The sequence below is a fragment of the Vespula pensylvanica genome, chromosome 5, assembly GCF_014466175.1.
Source record: "Vespula pensylvanica isolate Volc-1 chromosome 5, ASM1446617v1, whole genome shotgun sequence".
Taxonomy (NCBI): Eukaryota; Metazoa; Arthropoda; class Insecta; order Hymenoptera; family Vespidae; genus Vespula; species Vespula pensylvanica.
The window spans coordinates 8277563-8298322 of NC_057689.1; the positions used below are offsets into that span (position 1 = coordinate 8277563).

Sequence of the window (20760 nt, forward strand, 5' to 3'; positions counted from 1 at the left end):
TTTTTCACTTGGCGATATTATATGTATGTATTTTTTCAAAATTTCTTGCCCGAATTACAGGACAATTTTTTATGTTTTGTAACAATAGTAAAAAGTTTAAGTAAAACGATTGCGCCTGAGACTGATGCAACCATGATTACACGGTTGTTGGAAATTCACATTGTTACAGGGGCAAAATTAGATCATCTCGCGTGATGATAAGTAAAAAATTATTAAGTTTAACTGAATTTCAATGCATTAAGAAAATTTGTACAAGATGTATAACTTAATTAGGCTTAAATATTAATTAAAAATTAAGTTCTTTGTTCGTCGAGGCGAACAAAAAAAGAAAAGAAAAATGAAAAAAAAAAAAAAAAAAAAAGAGGAAATATAACAAACGCTTCTTAAATACAATTTTTTATCGTGCACATCGGTCTAAAAACTTCTTTAATAAAAGATGATCAAGAAGAAAAGAAGAAGAAAAAAAAAGTAGAACAAAGTAGAACGAGTATATGATTTATCAGTTCATAAGTTAAGCAGATAGTATTTAAATAATACTAATAAAAAGCATATAAAACGAAAATATGGTGCGAACGTATCTCATTGTTTGGCGTACCAATATTTTCATTATTTAGCGAGCATTACTTTATATGGAAACCCACTTTGATAAAAAAAATTATGAGTCTAATAAAAAGAGAAATATTGACCGAAATATCGTGCACCTAAATACATAGTACGTATTCCTTCTATCATTTGAATGAATCGATTGTTGAAAAATCGATCGTGATCGATGATAGCAAAATTACGTACAATTTACCATAAAATTACATATAAAATTTTCTACGTATTTCTAATATATCTTATTCTTAATTCGCGCGAATTGAATGAACTTATTCATTATTGTTAAAGAAAAAAGAAAAAAAAAAAAAGAAGGCAGAAAAGATTAATGATTTCTAAAAATCTAAACGATAAGATGGAGATATTGAAATGAATTGAAAAAAAATTCATAAACTGATCGTTATGAAAAATGATGTTTCATCAGTCCACGCAAGTCAAAATGACCTACGAGTATTAGGGATCGTATGATTATTGCAATGGAATAACTTATTTCAACAATTATTGATCCTTCCAGTATTTAACATCTCTTCTTTTGTTTCTACTTTGTTAGCAGGTCAGTGACTATTGAACAGATCGTCCCATCTTTTGTTGCTAACTTCCGTAACTTTCCTCTCTTGTCTTTTGAACGTCACATATTCGAGAATCTCGAAAAGAACGTTGTTCAAAATGGCGGCAATGGTGGTTTGGCCAGTTTCCATGAGAGTTTATTCTAACGAATAAACTCAAGGTTGCTGTAACAAAGCAGAGATATAAAAGTTTATAATCGTCGAATTGTTGTAAGTATACTTTCTAACAGATTAAAACGTAAATACGATTAAACTAACTTTCGATCGTTTTCTCACCTAAATTTATGTTATTCAAATGTTATAAAAGCTAAGCATTATCAAAATTAGATATTAAACTTTACACTTTAACTTAACATAAAACGAAAGTAACATAAATAAAAATTGGTAAAATTATAAATATTGTTTTTATGAACGAATTTCTTCTGATCTCGATATAGAGAAAAGTGTTATCGACGAACTATTATCTCCAGAATTATTTGATATTAAAAATTTCGTTCGAATTTGTACATTTCATATTGAAATTTGCATCGTACGAGCGTGTGTGTCTGTGTGTGTATGTGTGTACATTTAAATGGCTAGACAGATTGACTTGAAATGTATAACAAAAATGAGATTACTTGCAACGAGGATTAACAAGTAATTTCGATTCGATCTGGCTTCGAGCTTTAAAATGTCGATAGATATTTTCAAAGTTATAATATTCATCGAACAAAAAAATCGCATTTAAAAAACAAAAAGAATTTCAACGTCGTAGGAATATTTAAAATAATATCAGGCATGTACCATAAATCTCCACGGGCATGAATTCCTTTTTTCTTTTTTAATTTCCTACAGAAATAATCAAAGATGATGAATAGATAAAAATTTAAATTTGTGGGCTTAACGAAGGATCTCCATCTATCTTAAAAATTGCTAATTCTCTTACTAGAATTTATACATAATGTATGTATCTTTATGCATATAGACTTATACGCATTAGTGCGAGGGCATGTGGGCGTACACGAGCACACACACAAGCACGTACTAATTTTACAAGCTAAATAGTTGAGCATATTTACTTAAAATTTATATCGAAAATTAAGTCGAAACCTTAAGAAAATTTCAAGAGTAATTTCGATTCAATTTAATTTCCGATTGCAAAATGATAGTTATTTAAAATATTAGTATATTAAAAATTAATCTATTAATATTTAACGTTGTACCGATATTAAACTACGTCAGTTATATTTATTCTACGTCTCGCACAGTAATATTGATTTAATATGTTCCGTTTGAAATACATATCATTCAAATATAACCAAGCAAATATTATAGAATGTTATAACGTTTAATTCTTTATAACTACATTTTTAATTACGAAACACAATTATCTAATGTATAGCATAACTTATACTACTAGAATTATATCGTTATACTGTATTAAGTATAATTTTAACTTAATTAAACTTAGCAAACATCAACTTCCAGGATATAAATTAACCGCGACGTACGCTTTCAATCGGGAAATAAAATAAGATTTACAAAGTACAAATATATTAGCGTGCGTACTTTCAACTCAATATGAAAAGTTTAAATTAATATTAAAAAAATAAGTTCATTCGTTCGTTCATTGTTCTGCAGCAACGATAAATGATTCGACAAATCGCAAAAATTAATATTAATCGTTTAAACGCATTTCGAGTTGCACGTTTTTCGATAAGTAATTATCTTTTCAACGAACTTCCAAAATTGACGATCCAAAGAAAGAAAGAAATAATAATATTCGAATGAAGTTTAACAAATGTTAGATCAAGTTTAATAAATGTAAGATCGAACACATAAAAAGAAACGACAATGATCGCTGTTGCTTTTATATTCCTTTAACGGGGAAATGCATCGACGATCATCGAAAGTAAGTTTAGCAAACGTTAAATCCAGTTCTCACGTAACGTCCCATAAAACCAGTTTCAGTGAACTTAGTCCGAGGTAACCCTGAGCGTCACGATTTATCATCGTCCTTTACAATCGGCCTTTATACAAGATAATCTGTTCTATGCAAGAAACCATGATGCATGTGAAACCGTGAATACGGTTTACACGATAAAAGCCACGTTTCTCGCGTATTTTAAAGATTCGTTTAAGGTCTCGTAGAGATATAAGATGTTTAAATACGTTAGTAGGTAAGTCTCGTTAATAAGAAATATCGACAGGACGAGGTAAAATATCTTTTTGACTTTCTTGGCGACGAACCAATCGCCGCATGAGTCCTTTTTCTTTTTTCTTTTTTCTCTTTTTATTCTATCTATCTATCTATCTATCTTTCTTTCTTTCTTTCTTTCTTTCTTTCTTTCTTCGCCTCCTTTTATTTTCTTCTCTCTAATGTCTTTTATTTTTTCTTTTTTCTTTTTTTCTTTTTTTACATTTTTTTCTCTCTTCTTTCTTCTCGTACTTTTTTCTTATTTCTTTTTTTTTTTTCTTTTTATAGTTCGATCGACTTTTACTTTTCGTTTTTCTTCTTTGCTTTCTTTTTTATTTTCTCATTTTTAAACAAATAAGATATCTCGTCGACGTACAGATTTGCTCGAAGAAAAGCTTTTGGTATCTAATAGACGCGATAAACGTGAATTCCATCGTCATACGTGTGTAAAATTTTTCTTGGTTTGTATTAAAGCGATATCGTGGCACGTATCGTAAATACACGCTCATGAATAATCGTAAGTTCGATAAGCATCTAATCTATATATCGTATCGATCGTTCGTTTCTCATTAATGTAATTATCGAAAGATTTCACGGTTAGAAAGACTTGGAAATTATTTCATGGTTATAAAAGATCTTAAAAATAAGTCTTTCATCGTACCGATTATAGCTTTCTCGTAATTAATATTTTACTTGAACTCGTATTTTAAATCGCTCCATTTGTCCTTGACAATCTTCTTTATCTTCGATCCAATCGTATTTGACATAACCGAATCGAATTATAGTGTATTATTATCATAGTTCCACTGAATTGTTAACTGGTAAAGTTCAACTAACTGTCTTATAACATTCTACTAGCAATAAGTAGATCAGTTTATCTGGATCAAGATAACGTTGTAAACGAATCTAATTAAACAGTTAGCCGAAGCGAATAGTGAGTTAAAGTCGTTCGATTATCTTGTTTGAGAACGATCACTTCTATCGACCGTCGAACGTTTTTATCAAACGTTTTATCTATACTTTTAGACTTGTCTAACGTTATCAAAGATATTCTGAACGATTTCTACCAAACTTTCATCACGTAATTATATTATATATAACATATCTATTTCATTAGATAATATTAGATAATAATAATTAGCATATTAGTTAATTAAACGTTAATTTTACTAACCTCTTTTAGTTCTGTTTTCTGAGAAATGTCGACGCTATTAAGAGCTACTCTTTCCGGTACATTTTCTTCTTCCACTGAACGTTGAACACCGAAAATTGTGCGATAAGAGATCGAAGATAATAAGGCACCTCCGATTGGACCAAACCAGTATATCCAATGATGACTCCATTGATTGTTCCAAACAGCTGGTCCCAATGTTCTCACTGGGTTCATACTGCAACCCGTATAAGGACCAAATGCCGTGGCTAAGGTTGCAACCGTAAAACCAAACTTTAACGGCACAGAATCCGTATTTTTCTCATTTCTCAAATCCCAAATGGCACATGAGACCAACATCAAAATAGATGTAGATAAACTTTCGATTAGGAGTCCTTGAATCGCCGATACGTTAGGATGGAGATCGGTGATGCATAATTTGTCGGCATCATCTATTCCTCCCAATGTTAAATTCTCCGCAGGTGTAACTACCTGCAAATTTTTATAACACGCGCGATTGGATTATCAATATATATTAAAAATTTTTTTTTTATTTAATTCGATTAATACTTTTTTACATTACGTTTATTTATTTTTTATCTAATATTTATTATATTTATTATCTTTAAATCTTTGATACGAAGTATCGGTAAAAATAAGATCTATATATATATATATATATATATATATATATATATATCCTACTAAACGTACTAATGTCGCTTATAAATAAATCGAAAGATTATAATCACGAGAAATAATTTTTAACCTTCCTTTTATTCGCTCGAAGATGAAGAGAAGGAGAGAAGGAATATTTATAAGAGATTTTCTTTCCGACTTTGTACGCTCTGCGATAATTATTCATTGGCAATCTTAACGTTAGAATCATCGAATCAAGGTCTCTCATGTTACATATGTATCATTCATACAACGTTTGTCTATAGAACGTTTTATCTATGAGAGACATTATCATTGATTGAACATCTTGATTGCTAATGCGTTTATTTTGTTCGTACTTTCTTTTTCTTTTTTTTTTTATTCAGAAATACTTGTTAGTCGCGCATTCTGAATCATTAGACAATGAATGTCTTCAACTATTATGCTTACTACAATGGGGAAATTCCATCCTGGAGATTCTTTATCTGGACAACACACTGAAAACTTTATCTATCTATTCTCTCTCTTCATCCTCCCTCCATCACCATCGTTCCTCAACCTCTCCTCCCCCTTCCGTCTTAACTGCTTGCCTAATTATAAACAGTTGCTCAATCACTTGCCACGAAGAATATAACCAGAGGAAATATTTATTTCTCTTTTTCTTTTTTTTTTCTTCTTTTTATGTTTCCTCGCTTCACGTCAGAATTAACTAGTCTCATCCTTTAAAATTTCTTGTCTTCCTCGTTTTCTACTTCATATTTTTTATTATTCCAAGATTTATCCTTCTCGATCGTATTTATCTTTTGATTTAGTTGTTTTTTCGTTCGTTCGTTCGTTTGTTTGTTTGTTTGTATAAATAACGAGAAAAGCAAAAAAAAAAAAAAAAAATGTAAGAAGAAAGAGGAATATTTATTTTTTCTTTTCCTCGTTCGTAGACAAAATCGCAATCATCGTACTTTAAACGTCGGAACGAATCCGACGATTTGTTCTTTAATCTGAACATTTCGTAATTGCGATTAAACGTGACTGGGATATTTCTAATGAACACAAAAACGTGATTCGGACTATTCGTTATTCTGACAAAAAAAAAAAAAAAAAAAAAAAAAGAAACTATCATCGCGATATTACTTATCCTTCTCGCAGTTCGAACAAATTTTATCGAAGCTTCTCTTTTTCGATCTTATTTTTTCTTATTTCTTCTTCTTTTTTTTTTTTTATCATAAAAGATTAGAGAAGGATCTTTCGATAATATCGAAATTTTTCGTTACAACGTTGATTACAAAATTCAAGAATTAGAATATAAGATAGCTTTTAAAAATATATATATTAAGAGAGAGAAAGAGATAGAAATAAATAAAAAAAAAAAAAAAAAAGAAAGATAGAACGTTTCTGCTATCCAATTTCACGTTCATCTAATTTGATCATGTTTTTTTTCTTTCTTTTTTTTTTTCTTTTTTTTTTTTAATTAAGAAATTAACATCGTTTTTTCGCAAAGAGTTTTTTAAAGAACGTACTTTTACCTTTGTATCTTATTTTCATTTTTATCTTAGTAACATTTTCAATACTAACTCTTAACATGCCATAACCCGAGATGGCTCCTAACGTTTGAGCCAACAAATAAACCAAGGCCTCTGGAATACTTTTCTTGCCGAGTACCACTGAACCTACTGTGATGGCGGGATTAACGTGAGCGTCACTAATGTGTCCGAAGCACTGTGAAAAGAAAGACGAGAGAGAATTAACTTCTGTGTATACGGTAAGGTAAAAGAACGTGACAGAATTGTGTGAGAGAGAAAAGCTAGCAAATTTCTTTTATTTTTCTTTTAGTTAAAACCACAACAGTACACTTTGTTTAACGAATGACTATATAATAAAGAAACCGGGCTAACGAGGCCCGACAATTAAAATTTGTTAAATATTCAACTTGACTTGTGGAGAAAAAATTTCGGCACTAGGAACGCTCGTTATGAATGTCTTTTTACTACGATTTATAAACCATATGTAAATTTTCAATGAGTATTTGTAAAACGTAAATTGCATTTGATAGAGTAAAATATTATTACGTGTACAAACTGCTCGAGTTTTAGGAGAAGCAAACAAAATTCTACTGCGTCCAACGAAATTCGTTATTGTCATCAAATTCATAAATAATTTGGATATTTTCAAGGAAACAATCGTAACGAAACGATACTCGTGTTTATTAATTATGATCATAATCAATTCGTTATTTATCGATTAATAATGGCGATTTAAAAAATGATTTATAATTTTACATTTTCCAATAGAAACATACAAACTGTGTGTACGAACCTGTATGACGATCATAACGCTTAGGCCAAAATTTAAAGTGATTTGTAAATGAGATGGGACGACACCAAGACCGCTAACACATCCCATGCATCCAAGGAACACCAATAACGATGTACCCATCATCTCGGCTAATCCAGTGATGATGGTTTTTTTTATAGCACCTTCCTCGTGAACCATCTTTCTAAATTCTATTAAAACCATAGATGTATTAGTAAAAATTTTAATTTAATACAGACTCTTCTACACGCTAAAGGCAGATAAAAAAGAAAAAAAAAAAAAAGAAATACTTTTTATCGAGCGTGCTAATCGTAAGTTTATAATACTTACGCAAGTGCTATGAAAAATATACTGCTTGTTGATACAAGTGTCTTTTATATACGATATTAAAAGATTAAATAAGAAATTTTCGTACGAGAATATTTGTGCTTATATTATTTTCTAGTTTTATGTAGAGACGAGATTTAAACTCTTTAACGATTATTTAAACATTGATTTTTCAAGCTGAATTGAAAATCGTACATCTATGAAAGTAATGGCTCATTTTTTTTTTTAACGTTAGCGTGCAACTTTTGAGAAACTTATATACATTTCTTACGCGTAATTATATTTTTGCGTTAACAAAATGAAAATACGAAAAAAAAACGCCTCTATTAAAATCACCACAGTTTAATAACATTTCCTGTGTATTTTAATATAACAATATTTTATAAACGAACGAATTATGAAACACATAACTTCAAAATGAACATACGACGTATCTACATTTTTATTCGTAGATTAACATTGAATTTTCTTTAGCAATAAATCCGTAGGAACATGACGAACAAGCAAGGAACAATATATTCATAATATATTCAAAATTAATTCCATACGTACGATTTAGTATTGAAACCGAAACAAATGTGGGTTCGTTACGAAGGATTAACATAATCCGTAGGACGTTATTTCGCGTTGGAAAATTCACAAATGAAAGACAATGTTATTACCTTTGAGATTCGACGTAAACTCGTCACGAAAAAGTTTTAATGTCGGGGAGTTGAGAGAGATAAATAAAAAAATATTCAATAAATAAATAAATAAATAAATAAAGAAAGAAAGAAAGAAAGAAAAAAAGATATATTCGAAATACGATAGATAAACAAATAAATAAATAAATAAGTAAGTAAATAATAATAAAAAAAAAAAAAAAAAGGAAATATGATTTTATTTTTATTAGCATATAAAGCGATAAGATCAAAATCGAAAAGATAAGGATCTTGGTCTTACCAGAACGCCAGGACATCTTCAACGATTTATCAGAGATTCTCAGCTTGTTGTACGCGCACCGACTACTATCGATGGAATAACTTTGTTGAAGTAGACTACCTCGAAACATACACGCAACTATGTATATGTCTATCTCTATCTATATTCCTACCTTTATCTCTTTCAAACACGTATGGTATATATATATATTTATACAAACGCGTATGTAATACTAACGTGGAGTAACGCAATGTGTAGAATTGCGAGTATCTGACATTTGAGAAAAGCTATTACAAATTTCCGTATTATATTTGAATTAGAATTTCTCGTTTGGACAGATATTTAGAAGATCTTCCAGAGAGATTGCAACCAATTGTTCGTTTAATATAAAATATTAATGATCTATCAAAATAATTATTCCTGTTTATTTTTAATCTTAGTGATACACACACACACACGTATGTATGTATGTATGTATGTATGTATGTATGTATGTATGTATGTATATATATATATAAAGGTAAATATTTCTTCAACGATGACATTATCAGTCTTTATCATTATTCTATTACAAATCGTGAATACACGAATAATATACGGAAATAAATTCATAGAGAGTCACGTGCCTACACATTAATCGTTATTGATAACTAATAAATTATAACAATTGACAGATAAATTATAACGTAATTTATATAATCCCGAATACGACGAAAAGATTTTGAAATATCTATATCAGAATTTTTCAACACGGTATTTAACTCTTTTCAAAAGAAATGACATTATCAGTTTGCGATATCAAATTATCACTTTTGAAATATTTATATTTGAATTTTTTAAAACGTTCATATTTCTTCTCGAAAGAAATATGATTAATATATGTAAATGTGTTCTTTTATAAATTGACTATATAACTTCATTTTTCTAGATATTTAAATATTCGATTTGAAACAAACAAATTGGGTAATTAATGTAAGGGAGACAAAAATGTCAAAAAGTGTTACAAAAAAATTTTTTTTTTTCTTTTACAGAGTCCATTGAAATATCAAAAGCATGAAAGAAGTATTCCCAAGGACGATAGTGGTACGCTAACGCTGATTTGAGTTTTCCGGTATGTCAACATCAAAGTCGCAAACGCACTTGCGTATTACGCGAGATGAAAAGAGACAGACAGAGAGAGAGAGAGAGTGAGAGAGAGAGAGAGAGAGAAATGGAGGGTGAACGACATTAGGGACGTCGAACCATCCAACTCGAGCAACAAGGATAATTATGGCAGGTAATTACCTCTACTTGTAGTCGAAGGATAGCATCGAGAAAGGAGCTACTCGACTGTATTCTCCGACAGAGAACTTTTACACTTTTCTTTGACGCAAGAAAGGGGAAAGTAAAGTGGAAAAAAAAGGAGAGAGAGAGAGAGAGAGAGAGAGAGAGAGAGAGAGAAAGAGAGAGAAGAAAGGAAAAAGGAGAGACGAAAAGGTCCAAGAAAGAAAATTAAAGGTAAGGAAACTTTAAAGAACAATCCCATATTTATTTCTACCCTTTTCATTGTCAAAACCGTTTGAAGACAATAAATTTACTGGTAGAATTCGATCATCGATTTTTTTCTTCTTCTCTTTTTTCTTTTTTGATTAGTTCAATGAGAAAATTTAATTTTTATACATTAAAAAAAAAAAAAAAAAAGAAGAAGAAGAAGAAGAAGACATAATTGAACTCTTATCGAAATCACTTGTGACGAATTCTTTAAATTTCTTTTTATGTCTCTTTAAATGTTAATGGTCAGAAAGCTTTATCATAGTCATAGTCAAGTAATATATTTATAAATGGATATAATTAATGATCGGTATTCAATATTAAGAATTATACTTTGTCGAACGACCTCCAAACAATCGTGTTATCGGTTGCGTTGGCTGAATAATGTCCTTGTTCACTGATATATCTCGACTTGCATATTCATTTGGTATTGTGGCAATGCAACCTATCCATTGCAGCTGATGTTCTACTACCGCTACTATCACGAAAACATTTCTATATTTCTAATTTTCAAGTTCGATCGAGAATCGTTTTGAATACGATTAAACGTTACGTTCAATTACTTTTCTAAGCCAAGTTGATATTTAATTATTTTTAAAACTGTCTATTTCTTAACACGTCCAATTTGATTTATATCAAATCGATATCTGAAATAATTTTTCTGAAATTATTTAAATACAATTACGTCTTACTATATTTCTCGACTGTTATGTCCGAGAGCTTATTATAGTTGACGTATGACTATCAAACTACACGATATGCACGCGACGCGATTATTCCGTGTTCCCAGGAGGCGTTAACTACCAAATCTATATTATCCTTTTCTGGATTACAACATAATTAGACACAAAGAAAATTGAATTATAAAGAGTCGATACAATTATAACCGATCTGCCTTTTATTATATCTTGTCGTTGTTTAACAAAAAGTTACTTGATCAGCGAGATCTCGTTCGAGTGTTCAAATTATCACATTCTTAATCGTGAAATTTACGTGACTAAATGAAATTCTTTTTTTTTTCTTTCTTTTTTTTTTTTAATTAACCTTCCGTGACCGATTGTTGGATTTTGATACTATATACATTATTTATTTGTACATAAGACAACAACGATAAAGAATCTTTTCTACGTTGAGTTAAGCTATCGAATAAATTCGAATAGATAAACTGTAAAGAGTTTTGACAATAATACAATTTTGATACTTTAAAAATATTTATTTTCGAGTAAATCGCTTAGAAAACGAATATAATGCGTTTTATATAGATATAAATAAACTCGAAAGCCGAAGGAAAAAAAAAAAACAAACAAACAAACAAGGAAAGAAAAGAAAAAGGAAAAACGAAAAAGGCAAAAATTTATTCAGAATTAAAAGCTACATCTAATACGCGCTATTCAATGAACAATTTTATTATCGTCAATATCCTAACACGATTATCAAATAACGCGGATTGTTACTTAATCGTCAATAAAATTTCCATAAAAATGCTTGTCTTCGATGTTAATCGTTTTCAATTACACGTGTTCGATCAGTTTACGAGCGATTTAAAATTTATGCATATACGGGGTGTCTCGTATCTTTGCGGATAGATTTTGAACATGAAAATAATAGGAAAAGTTTTTATGAACATAATTTTTCTCGTTCGACTTTGTTTACGAGTTATAGAGACTTTTCTTTTTTAATATATTGTGTCTGTTTACTACCTTCGCAATAAAGTGCATCTCCTTCTTGCATCTAGAATACAAGCCTTTGAAAAACATTTTTATCATTTTATCATTTGCTGTCTTACCATTCTCCATTTTGCCCGACATTATTCGAATTTTCTAAACGTTTCATGTTCAATTCTCTTGCGAAATATTTTAACACTGTCAACGAACCTTCTGTATACGATGTGTTTCAAATAACACCTTTCGAATATTCCATTGATTCAATCTCAGATATTGAGTTATGTTTGTAAATAGTTAAGATGAAATTTAGTTCAACTAATTTCACTTTCAATAGAATTCTTTCTGAATAAAACTTGCTATAATTCGATAACAGGATCAGATATTATGGCCCAAACAAGGTCAAATATTATGCGGACATTCTTCTTTTTAACGTTTTTACATGCAATAATCTATCGTCGAAACAATAATTTTCCTAAAAGCTAATGGACATTTTGTATATCGTTATGATTCGAAAACATGGTCAAATAGGTTCAAGCAAGGTCAAATATTTTGCAAACATTTTTCTTTTATCTTTTTTACGTGCAAAATAATCTATCGTCGAAACAAAAATTTCATCGAGAACTAACGGACACCTTGTACATTTGTATCTATCGTACGTAGATCAATTAAAATTCACAAAAAACGTTGGTTTTTTTTTCTTTTTCTTCTTTTTTTATTACTCGTTTCTCTCTTTCTTTCCAACAACACATTTTTTTTCCCTTCTTTTTTTTCTTTTTTCATTACATTTCACGCTCGTTCGCTCATGTATGTTCAAAAACGATCTTCTTGTTTTATTACGTAATACACTCTAGACAAGTATCTATTCTATCTTTCGATACATCGATTCTTTATATTCTTACGTGATGCGGGAATACCCTGTCTAGCGTTTAACCTTACAACACAGTTGAATAATTAAGCGAAATAAGCGTATCCTCTCGTCTCGTCAAATTCAAATACTGCCACTGCAAGGATCTTCTCTTCTCTTTTCTCTTCTTCGACAAAAATTATTATTCTTGTTAACAATCTTTCTCGTTAACGAAACGATTCGCATCCTATTTTATTTTTTTATTATTTCTTTTTTCTCTTTTTTTTTTTTTTTTTTTCCTTTCCCCGCCGTACGTACTTCAGTCATTCTCGTTATATCCACGAGAAACATACGACCTTCCTCGACAAATAATACGATAGTTAACTATGTCGATGTCGTATACGCGTAATCCTAAATACGCATGATAAAATCTAATGATATTTGAAGATTAACAGAAATAGTTTTACTATTATCTGATATAATAAATTTAGATAACGATATCGATCGATCGAGTCTCAATATAAAAATATCATTTGAGAGTAAAGGAATTTGAAATTTTTGTATCGTAAAAAAAAAAAAAAAAAAGAAAAAGAAAAAGAAAAAGAAAAAAGAAAAAAAAATAATAAATAAAGAAAAGATATTATTGATCTTTTATATTATGAGTTTATGTAACAACGAAGTTTCTCCATCGGGGCTAATAATCAAAAGAATACAATTTAATGACAAGACTTAATTACAAACTTAATAACAAACTCGTTTGTTTGTTAAATAAGAATCGAAATATTGATTCGAAAGATTGATAATTATATGTGGAAACTTTGTTATTCGTTCGGAGTGTTACTTAAAAACTCTTCGATGATGTTATATAACGTAGAACGTAGAAACGAAACGATCGATCGTTGTGTACTACCCCACATTCGAAATTACTATAATTTGCGTTCGTGAGATAAATCCTCATCAGAGTATTGGAATACCTCGTATACTTCATCTCGACGGACTTGTTTTAAAATTCAAATCGAAGAGCTGTATGTTTATTTTCTTGTCTCTTTTCTCTCTCTCTCTCTCTCTCTCTCTCTCTCTCTCTCTTTCTCTCTCTCTCTATAAAGTCGTTTTAGGATGCAAATTGTTCGCTGTAAATCATGCACTCTGGAATATTGTTTAAAGCAATTTTTACGATTTCCTTTTTTTCTTTCTTTCTTTCTTTTTTTAATTCTATTTGCTTTTCTTTTTATACACGTATTTGCATACAATACGAAGAAACGTTCAGCGAGACGGATAAAAAAGGAAACAGAAAAAGAGAAAAAAAAAAAAGAAAAAAGAAAATAAAATAACAGGAGACATTTTGAGACGATCTAAAGAAGTTTGATGTGTCAGAAAGTAATTTAAAATACGAGATAAAATGTAATTCAAAAAGAAATAAAAAAAGAAGAAGGATAACATTCTAACGTTGGTTGTTTGGTATAGTACAATTGTTTCTCTAAAGACTTCGATCGTCTTTGGTGTGTTATCTAACGAAGCCCCTTTAATCTTCGATCCGCATAGAATCGGTTAATTTCGCGGGAACGCCATCAGAGAGATTATGCGGCAATTAGTCGCATGTAATCTGCCCGTTAGACGGATAAACGGCCTCGTTCTCTTGTTACCTGTGTCCAAGTTGCTACGTATACGTGTCTAACTTGTGCTGATTTGCGTTAGGTTAGAAATCGCATATAGAATTAACCAACTGAGAGATGACGTTTGATCTCACACCTATCAAAAATGATCTTATGCTCTTAATTACTATAAATATCATCTCTTCTTTATCTCTTATCACCATTTTTTTTTTTTTCATTTATTTATCGCATCATTTTCTCTCGTCATTTTCGTTAATATTTATCGTGTGTGTGTGTGTGTGTGTGTTGATATTGTTACATAAACGATACTCTGTATTTTTCTCATCTTGTTTCAACGAGTCAAGTCACGATTACAGCACCTTTTAACTTATTAAGGTCGATCGAATGACTTTCAACTCGTGGTTACGCTATCGTATCAACGTTGAATTTGAATACAAAACGAAATACTTACGTATGTAAATATTTGCGTACTACTCTAGGATCGATCAGAGCGGCAAGTCTCAATACGTTTAACGAAAGACGCGTATTTATTTCTCTTTCTTTCTTTCTTTCTTTCTATTTGTTTTTTCTTTTTTTTTTTTTTTTTTTTTTTTTTACTTATTTTTATCGCTAAGCAAATCGTTTTAAAATTCAAAAAAAATAAATTTATCTTAGAAAATTAAGAAATAACTGTGATAGAATAAATCGTTGATAAGTTAAACACCTTATCCGTATATTATCGTGTGAACGATAAAGATATTACGCCTGGCAGATGTACCTTTTTGGATTCTAATCAATGATTGATTAGCGTTAATCAAAATTTGGTATTTTGCTCGTGACAAAAATCGTGAACGAACGACAAAAATCATTTTATTCGTATATATTTAGCTATACGTTTCTTTTTAAAAAGCAAAGATATTTCTGCTCTTATGATTTTTAACTTTAAACTTGTAACAAAACTATCGTAACATTTCCGTACTTTATTTTTATTCGATAAATATGTATGAGATCGAAAGTTCAAGAATTATTTTCCGAATATTGATAATTTTCTATCTTTATTAGATTCATGGAAATTTCCGATTAGATATTACAAATGTTCTATTTCATAATATGAAACAAATGCACATATCTATATTAATTTGTTGTCTATAAAACGGGATATCGATAATTTTTATAAAAAAATATTTTTTATGCGATTGACACTATATAATACTCGTTGAAATCGAATGGTTCAAGGCTCTAGAGTTCGAAGTGATAGCATATGTAATTACGAATTTTCATACGTCATTCTATCTGCATTATTAAATAAGGAAACATATAGATCGGTTGAATTTTTTAATAAGTAATATTAACGTTAAGCATACTTAAAAAATCAAGAGATATCATTGATGATTATATGAAAATAAATATATTTGAAAATAATTCGTAGTAAATATGTTTGTAATAATGGTTGAACGATCATTCAAAAAATAGGAAAAGTAAAAAATAAATAAATAAATAAATAAATAAATGAGTAAATAAATATAATAGTAACCTTGTAAGAATTGTCAGTTTCCAAATGATTCTTCTTTTCTTTTTTTTTTCATTTGGATCGAAGCCAACTTCGATCGTTTATTATGAAATAAGTATGCATGTAACTATGTATGAATAATCGAAGGATAAAAACGTTCGACCATGAGATTTGCATTAGTTCGTGATCTTCCGAGAAGATCGAGACATTCTTTACTTTATCCTTCAACATATATGGCGCCCTTTGCTCGTAATTCCGTAACGATAACTCCGTAATTAAATTCCAAGAATTCAAATTTACGCATTTGTTTCATACGTATGTTAATTCCGATTATCAAGTAAAATCATTGGAATTTTTTTGATAAATAAAAATATAAAGGGAAATAAAAGAGAAAAAAATTAATGTTGACCTCGTATCGGTTGATAAACATTTTTTTAAATCCATATCTACCAATTCTTTTTCTTTTTTTTTCTTTTTTAATATATATATATATATATATATATATTAAATATAAAATATAAATATTAAAGCGCATATTAAATGTATATATTGAATTTAATTGTAACTGGACTGAAACTATATATAAAAAAAAAAAAAAAAAAACAAATATTCGTACAAAATTTTGTTCGTGATATAATAATTTTTTGCATGGATGGAGATAGTCCAAAAGATTTCAAGGCCTTTCTAGTAATTTTTGTTTTAAACGAAGCTACTTACTTTTATCTTTGCGAAATGATAACCGAGGTCAAAACTAATTCAACGAGCTATAATACTATGAACTTTACGTAATTTTATATAAATGAAAAATTCATTTCTATTCATCGAATTAGAAGATAAATTCGATATATTTTCTTAGGTATCCTAATCGGTTTTTAACATCTAACCAATTATTTAAAAGCATGAAATTAATGAAACGGTCATGTGATTTGATTTATAACGTACATAAGGAAAAAGAAAAGAAATATATACAAATACAAAAATAGATTATAACGTTCGTTTAATCGTAAAGAGGAAAGCGAAAGGAAATTGCTATAATTAACATCTGTTTTGATTTTTAATATTATTTATATATCGTTGTCATAATTATCGTATTGCGATGTTTCGAGAATATATACACGTATAATCTTTTTTTTTTTTTTTTTTATTGTTTTTCACGTAAAATAAACAATGTGTTAAATGTCAAAACGTGCTTATTTAGACGAGATTATAAGCTTTTTCTTTTTTTTTTTTTTCTTTTTTTATCGGAATGATTATTAACCAGAATGTCAAGCAACATACAATTCCCCTTTTTCTGTACAAAAATGAATGATAATATTTCGATAAAATTTGAATGATAGCGTTTCGAGTATAGACCTGCATAATTAAATATTGAATTACGTCTAATAACGTTGCCGTAAAAGTAACGTTTACATGAAAGTTTACTCGAATAATAAAACTGACAAAAGTTTATCTTCTCGCTGAACGTGTATTAATTATGAACAAGTGGATTCAATTGAACGTACTCATAATACATCACTGAATCCTTTAACTGTTTACAAGTTATAAATCATTAATACATCGTAATCACGATTACTTGAAAGTAAAAAATTGAAAAATGTGAATTGAATTGTTGACGACGAATAAAAAATGATTACACCTACGTAAATAGCTATAACATAGATATCTATATAAAACATGATTCATATACAGGGTATGTCAAAATGATTTATGTACAGGGTGTATCCGAAATGATTGTACTACTAAATATAATCGTCTCTTATAAAAGATCGTTTTCGCTGCTAATTTCTTCAAACAAACGAAAAGAAATGAAAGAATAAAGAAAAAGTAAAAAAAAAAAAAAAAGAAAGAAAAAGAAAGAAAAGAAAAGAAACTGATACATAGATTTAAATTTGATACGAAATATCAAAGATATATGATTCGATATTCTCGAATTTTTTTTTTTCATTAAATGATCATACGAGTAAACGACTTTAAATTAATTTCTAAGATCAAGATCAAGTTTGCAGACATGATCTTCGTCGGTCACAAGTCGGAGAATCGGTTGATTACACTCTATATGTCAACTTTGAACTAACGTGACTAACCGCGTACTGTTTACATGAAAGAAAAACGAGTGACAACACATGGACTTCAGCATTCTGATCTGTGATTTATAAGAGTAACATATATCACGAATATGTTCTTGCTACTTTCACTATTTTCTTCCTTGATATTTTGTTCACCTTTAAACGTCCTGTTGCGATCATCATTTTAAGAATAACAATCAGAAAGAATCAAAGCTTATAAAATTGTTTTCCATGCGTTGCAATAACGAACGTCGTATAAATATTCTCACGATAATAAGTCGGCGTAAACATAGACGATTGAGTAACGTTTGAACATTTCCATACGTTTATTTTTTTTTTTTCTTTTTTTTTTTTTTCTATATCTCTTAGTGATGAAAACAGGTTATCACACGTAATACGGTAGAAAGAGAAAGAGGATCGGTGAAACCCATTGAACCGTCCTTGGAAACGTGCGTTCCTTTCGAATCGTTAACGCAAAAACATACATACGTGATACGTATTTCTAAAGTAACAACAAAACCGTAAAAGTGACTAATGACTTATTTCTAAAGAACAATAAATATATATATACATATCGTGAAGAATTAAAGCAGAATTTGATGACGAAAGTAATCACTTACCACTTCGTATGTTATTCGACGTCATGGTGAAAAATCCTCGTTGAAGAAGAAGAGAAAAAAAAAAAAAAAGAAAAAGAAAAGAAAAAATCACAAGGAAGATATAGAAATTGTTGAGACACGCGAAACGAGAAAGAACAAGGATGCACTTGGAGAAAATAGAGAGACAGACGGATAGAGAGAAACTTTGCGACTGTAAGGAAAGACGAAGAACAATTGTATTAAAGAGAGTAGAGAGAAAGAGGCAGAGAGGGAGGGAGGGAGAGAGAGAGTGAGGGAATTGAAAACAAAGGGAAAAGAAGAAGGCAGAAGAGCAAACAAAGAGGATAACCGAACGGTTCGTCGGTCGGCCTGTTTATGAACGAGTACGATCGTAGAGAATTTTATCGCGTCCGACCACGTGGTCTCTCTTTTTCTCTCTCTCTCTCTCTCTCTTTACTCACGAGTAGTGAGAGAGAGAGAGAGAGATAGTTCCGATGCGATGACAGCGACGATGTAGAGAATTAATTCGAATTTCCACCATCCTGTGCGTATAGTATAAAAATGATAATCACGGAATGAGTCAGCTTCCTAATTTCATTTTTTCTTTCATCGATTCTTTTAGTTACTTCTCTCTCTCTCTCTCTCTCTCTCTCTCTCTGTCTTTCTTTTTTTTTCTTTTTTTTTTTTTCTTTTTCTCTCTCTGTTTCTGACGCGCGCGCACATACACGTTTTTCTTTTGAAATGTGTGTATCATTGCTTTGTTTCTTTGGATAGTTAAATAATGATTATTATTTTGAATAAAATTCTTCTGAGAAATCAATTGCCCATCATTTTCATTGTTCAAATGCGACTTCACATCGTATTAATCTATACGAAAAAGGAAGTATTCGCACGGTTCTTATAATGTAATCATTCGATCGAAATAATTACAAGGAATAATTAAAGAAGTTATGTAAAACGTGAAAAGAGGGAAAAAGAAAACAGAAAAAAAAGAAAGACCGATAATTCCTATTATCGTTGTTACTTATCATACGTTGAAAAGAAAGAAGAAGAAGAAGAAGAAGAAGAAGAAAAGGAAACGAAAGAAAAAAGAGAGAAAGAAAGAAAAAGGAAGAAAACATTCCTTTCTCAAATTTATTCCGAAGAACAACATACGTCATACAAACATACATACATACATATATATCTCGTGTAAGTGAGTAAGTACTTAACGTTCGATTATTTGCTGAAGTTTCGTTCCCTTTCTTTCGTTTCTTATTTCCATCTTTTTTAATCCTCGTCGAAACTATACAACGAGATTTATATTCGCCCTACTTTCACGATCTCATGATTCCACTCGTGACCCGATTATTACTCGGTTCGAAGTATTAAGATGGTCGTTATCTGAAAAGGGTAAGAACAGAACAAAGAGAAAAAAAGATAGAAAGAAAAATAAATAGATAGATAGATAGATAGATAAAGAAAGAGAGAGAGAGAGAGAGAGAGAGAGAGAGAGAGAGAGAGAGAGAGAAAAGAGGATAAGAGAGAAAAGGAACGAAGGGAAAATCTAGGAGTATTCGTGAATGTCGCGTGCGCGTTACCGAATACAATTAAAACTTTCACTGGGAGAGTGTTGGATAGACGAGAACGAAGCTAATTTCCTGAACTCGCAGGACTAATTCCGTTATTGCGAATTTTCCTCGCGAAACGACGCGTCGAGCGTTATTTTCTATGGAAACTGCCGTTGACTATCTATCTATCTATCTATCTATCTCTGTTTCTTTCTATTCTCCCTCTCGTAGTAAGTACTACGTCGTCCAGCATTCACCCCTCTCTACCTATCTTCCTCCTACCCCTTCTTCGCTTCTTCTCCCCTTCTATCTATCTACCTCTCTCTCTTTCTCTCTCTCTCTCTCTCTCTCTCTTTTCCTCCCTCTCTCTCTCTCTCCCTCTCACTCCCTCCTACGCGTAGCACGTTTACGTCGTAGGCGTTGAGCTTAACGAGCTATACCGAGTAAAACGTTACGATAACGACGAGCTTTAATACACGATGGCTCGGCGTAAAGCCGGAAGTTTACGAGAGAGGACAAACCGTTTTACCGAAAATTTCGAGGACTCCGCTCTCGGCTATTAATCAAACTTATCCAATGAGATTTTCCATTCGCTTTACGTGATTGTTACTACACACGTGCGTGTTCTTCCCTTTTTCTTTCTTCTTCTCTTCATTTTTTGTTTTTGTTTATTTGTTTTGTTTTGTTTTGTTTATTTCTTTCCT

The 20760-nt window shown here is 30.3% G+C and overlaps 1 protein-coding gene and 2 long non-coding RNA genes across 4 annotated transcripts; 1 reads left to right on the forward strand and 2 right to left on the reverse strand.

Moving 5' to 3' along the window:
- On the reverse strand, positions 1 to 18927 carry LOC122629505 (aquaporin AQPcic-like). Of its 2 annotated transcripts, none has more exons than XM_043812994.1 (5): positions 18528 to 18927; positions 7457 to 7644; positions 6716 to 6859; positions 4514 to 4981; positions 1 to 1328 (listed from the first exon to the last, which is right to left on the reverse strand). In XM_043812994.1, the coding sequence occupies exons 1-5, from the start codon at positions 18550 to 18552 to the stop codon at positions 1320 to 1322; spliced, it is 834 nt and encodes a 277-aa protein (XP_043668929.1). In that variant the 5' UTR covers positions 18553 to 18927; the 3' UTR covers positions 1 to 1319. The 2 variants fall into 2 exon arrangements, with proteins under 2 accessions (XP_043668929.1, XP_043668928.1); XM_043812993.1 differs by lacking the exon at positions 18528 to 18927 and adding an exon at positions 8723 to 8845.
- On the forward strand, positions 1236 to 10130 carry LOC122629509. The gene is made up of 2 exons (XR_006327282.1): positions 1236 to 1373; positions 9733 to 10130. It is a non-coding gene; the product is annotated as an uncharacterized LOC122629509 (long non-coding RNA).
- A 693-nt stretch (positions 18928 to 19620) lies between the features above and the next one.
- LOC122629507 lies at positions 19621 to 20383 on the reverse strand. The gene is made up of 2 exons (XR_006327281.1): positions 20087 to 20383; positions 19621 to 19889 (listed from the first exon to the last, which is right to left on the reverse strand). It is a non-coding gene; the product is annotated as an uncharacterized LOC122629507 (long non-coding RNA).
- Between the last annotated feature and the right edge of the window lie 377 nt (positions 20384 to 20760).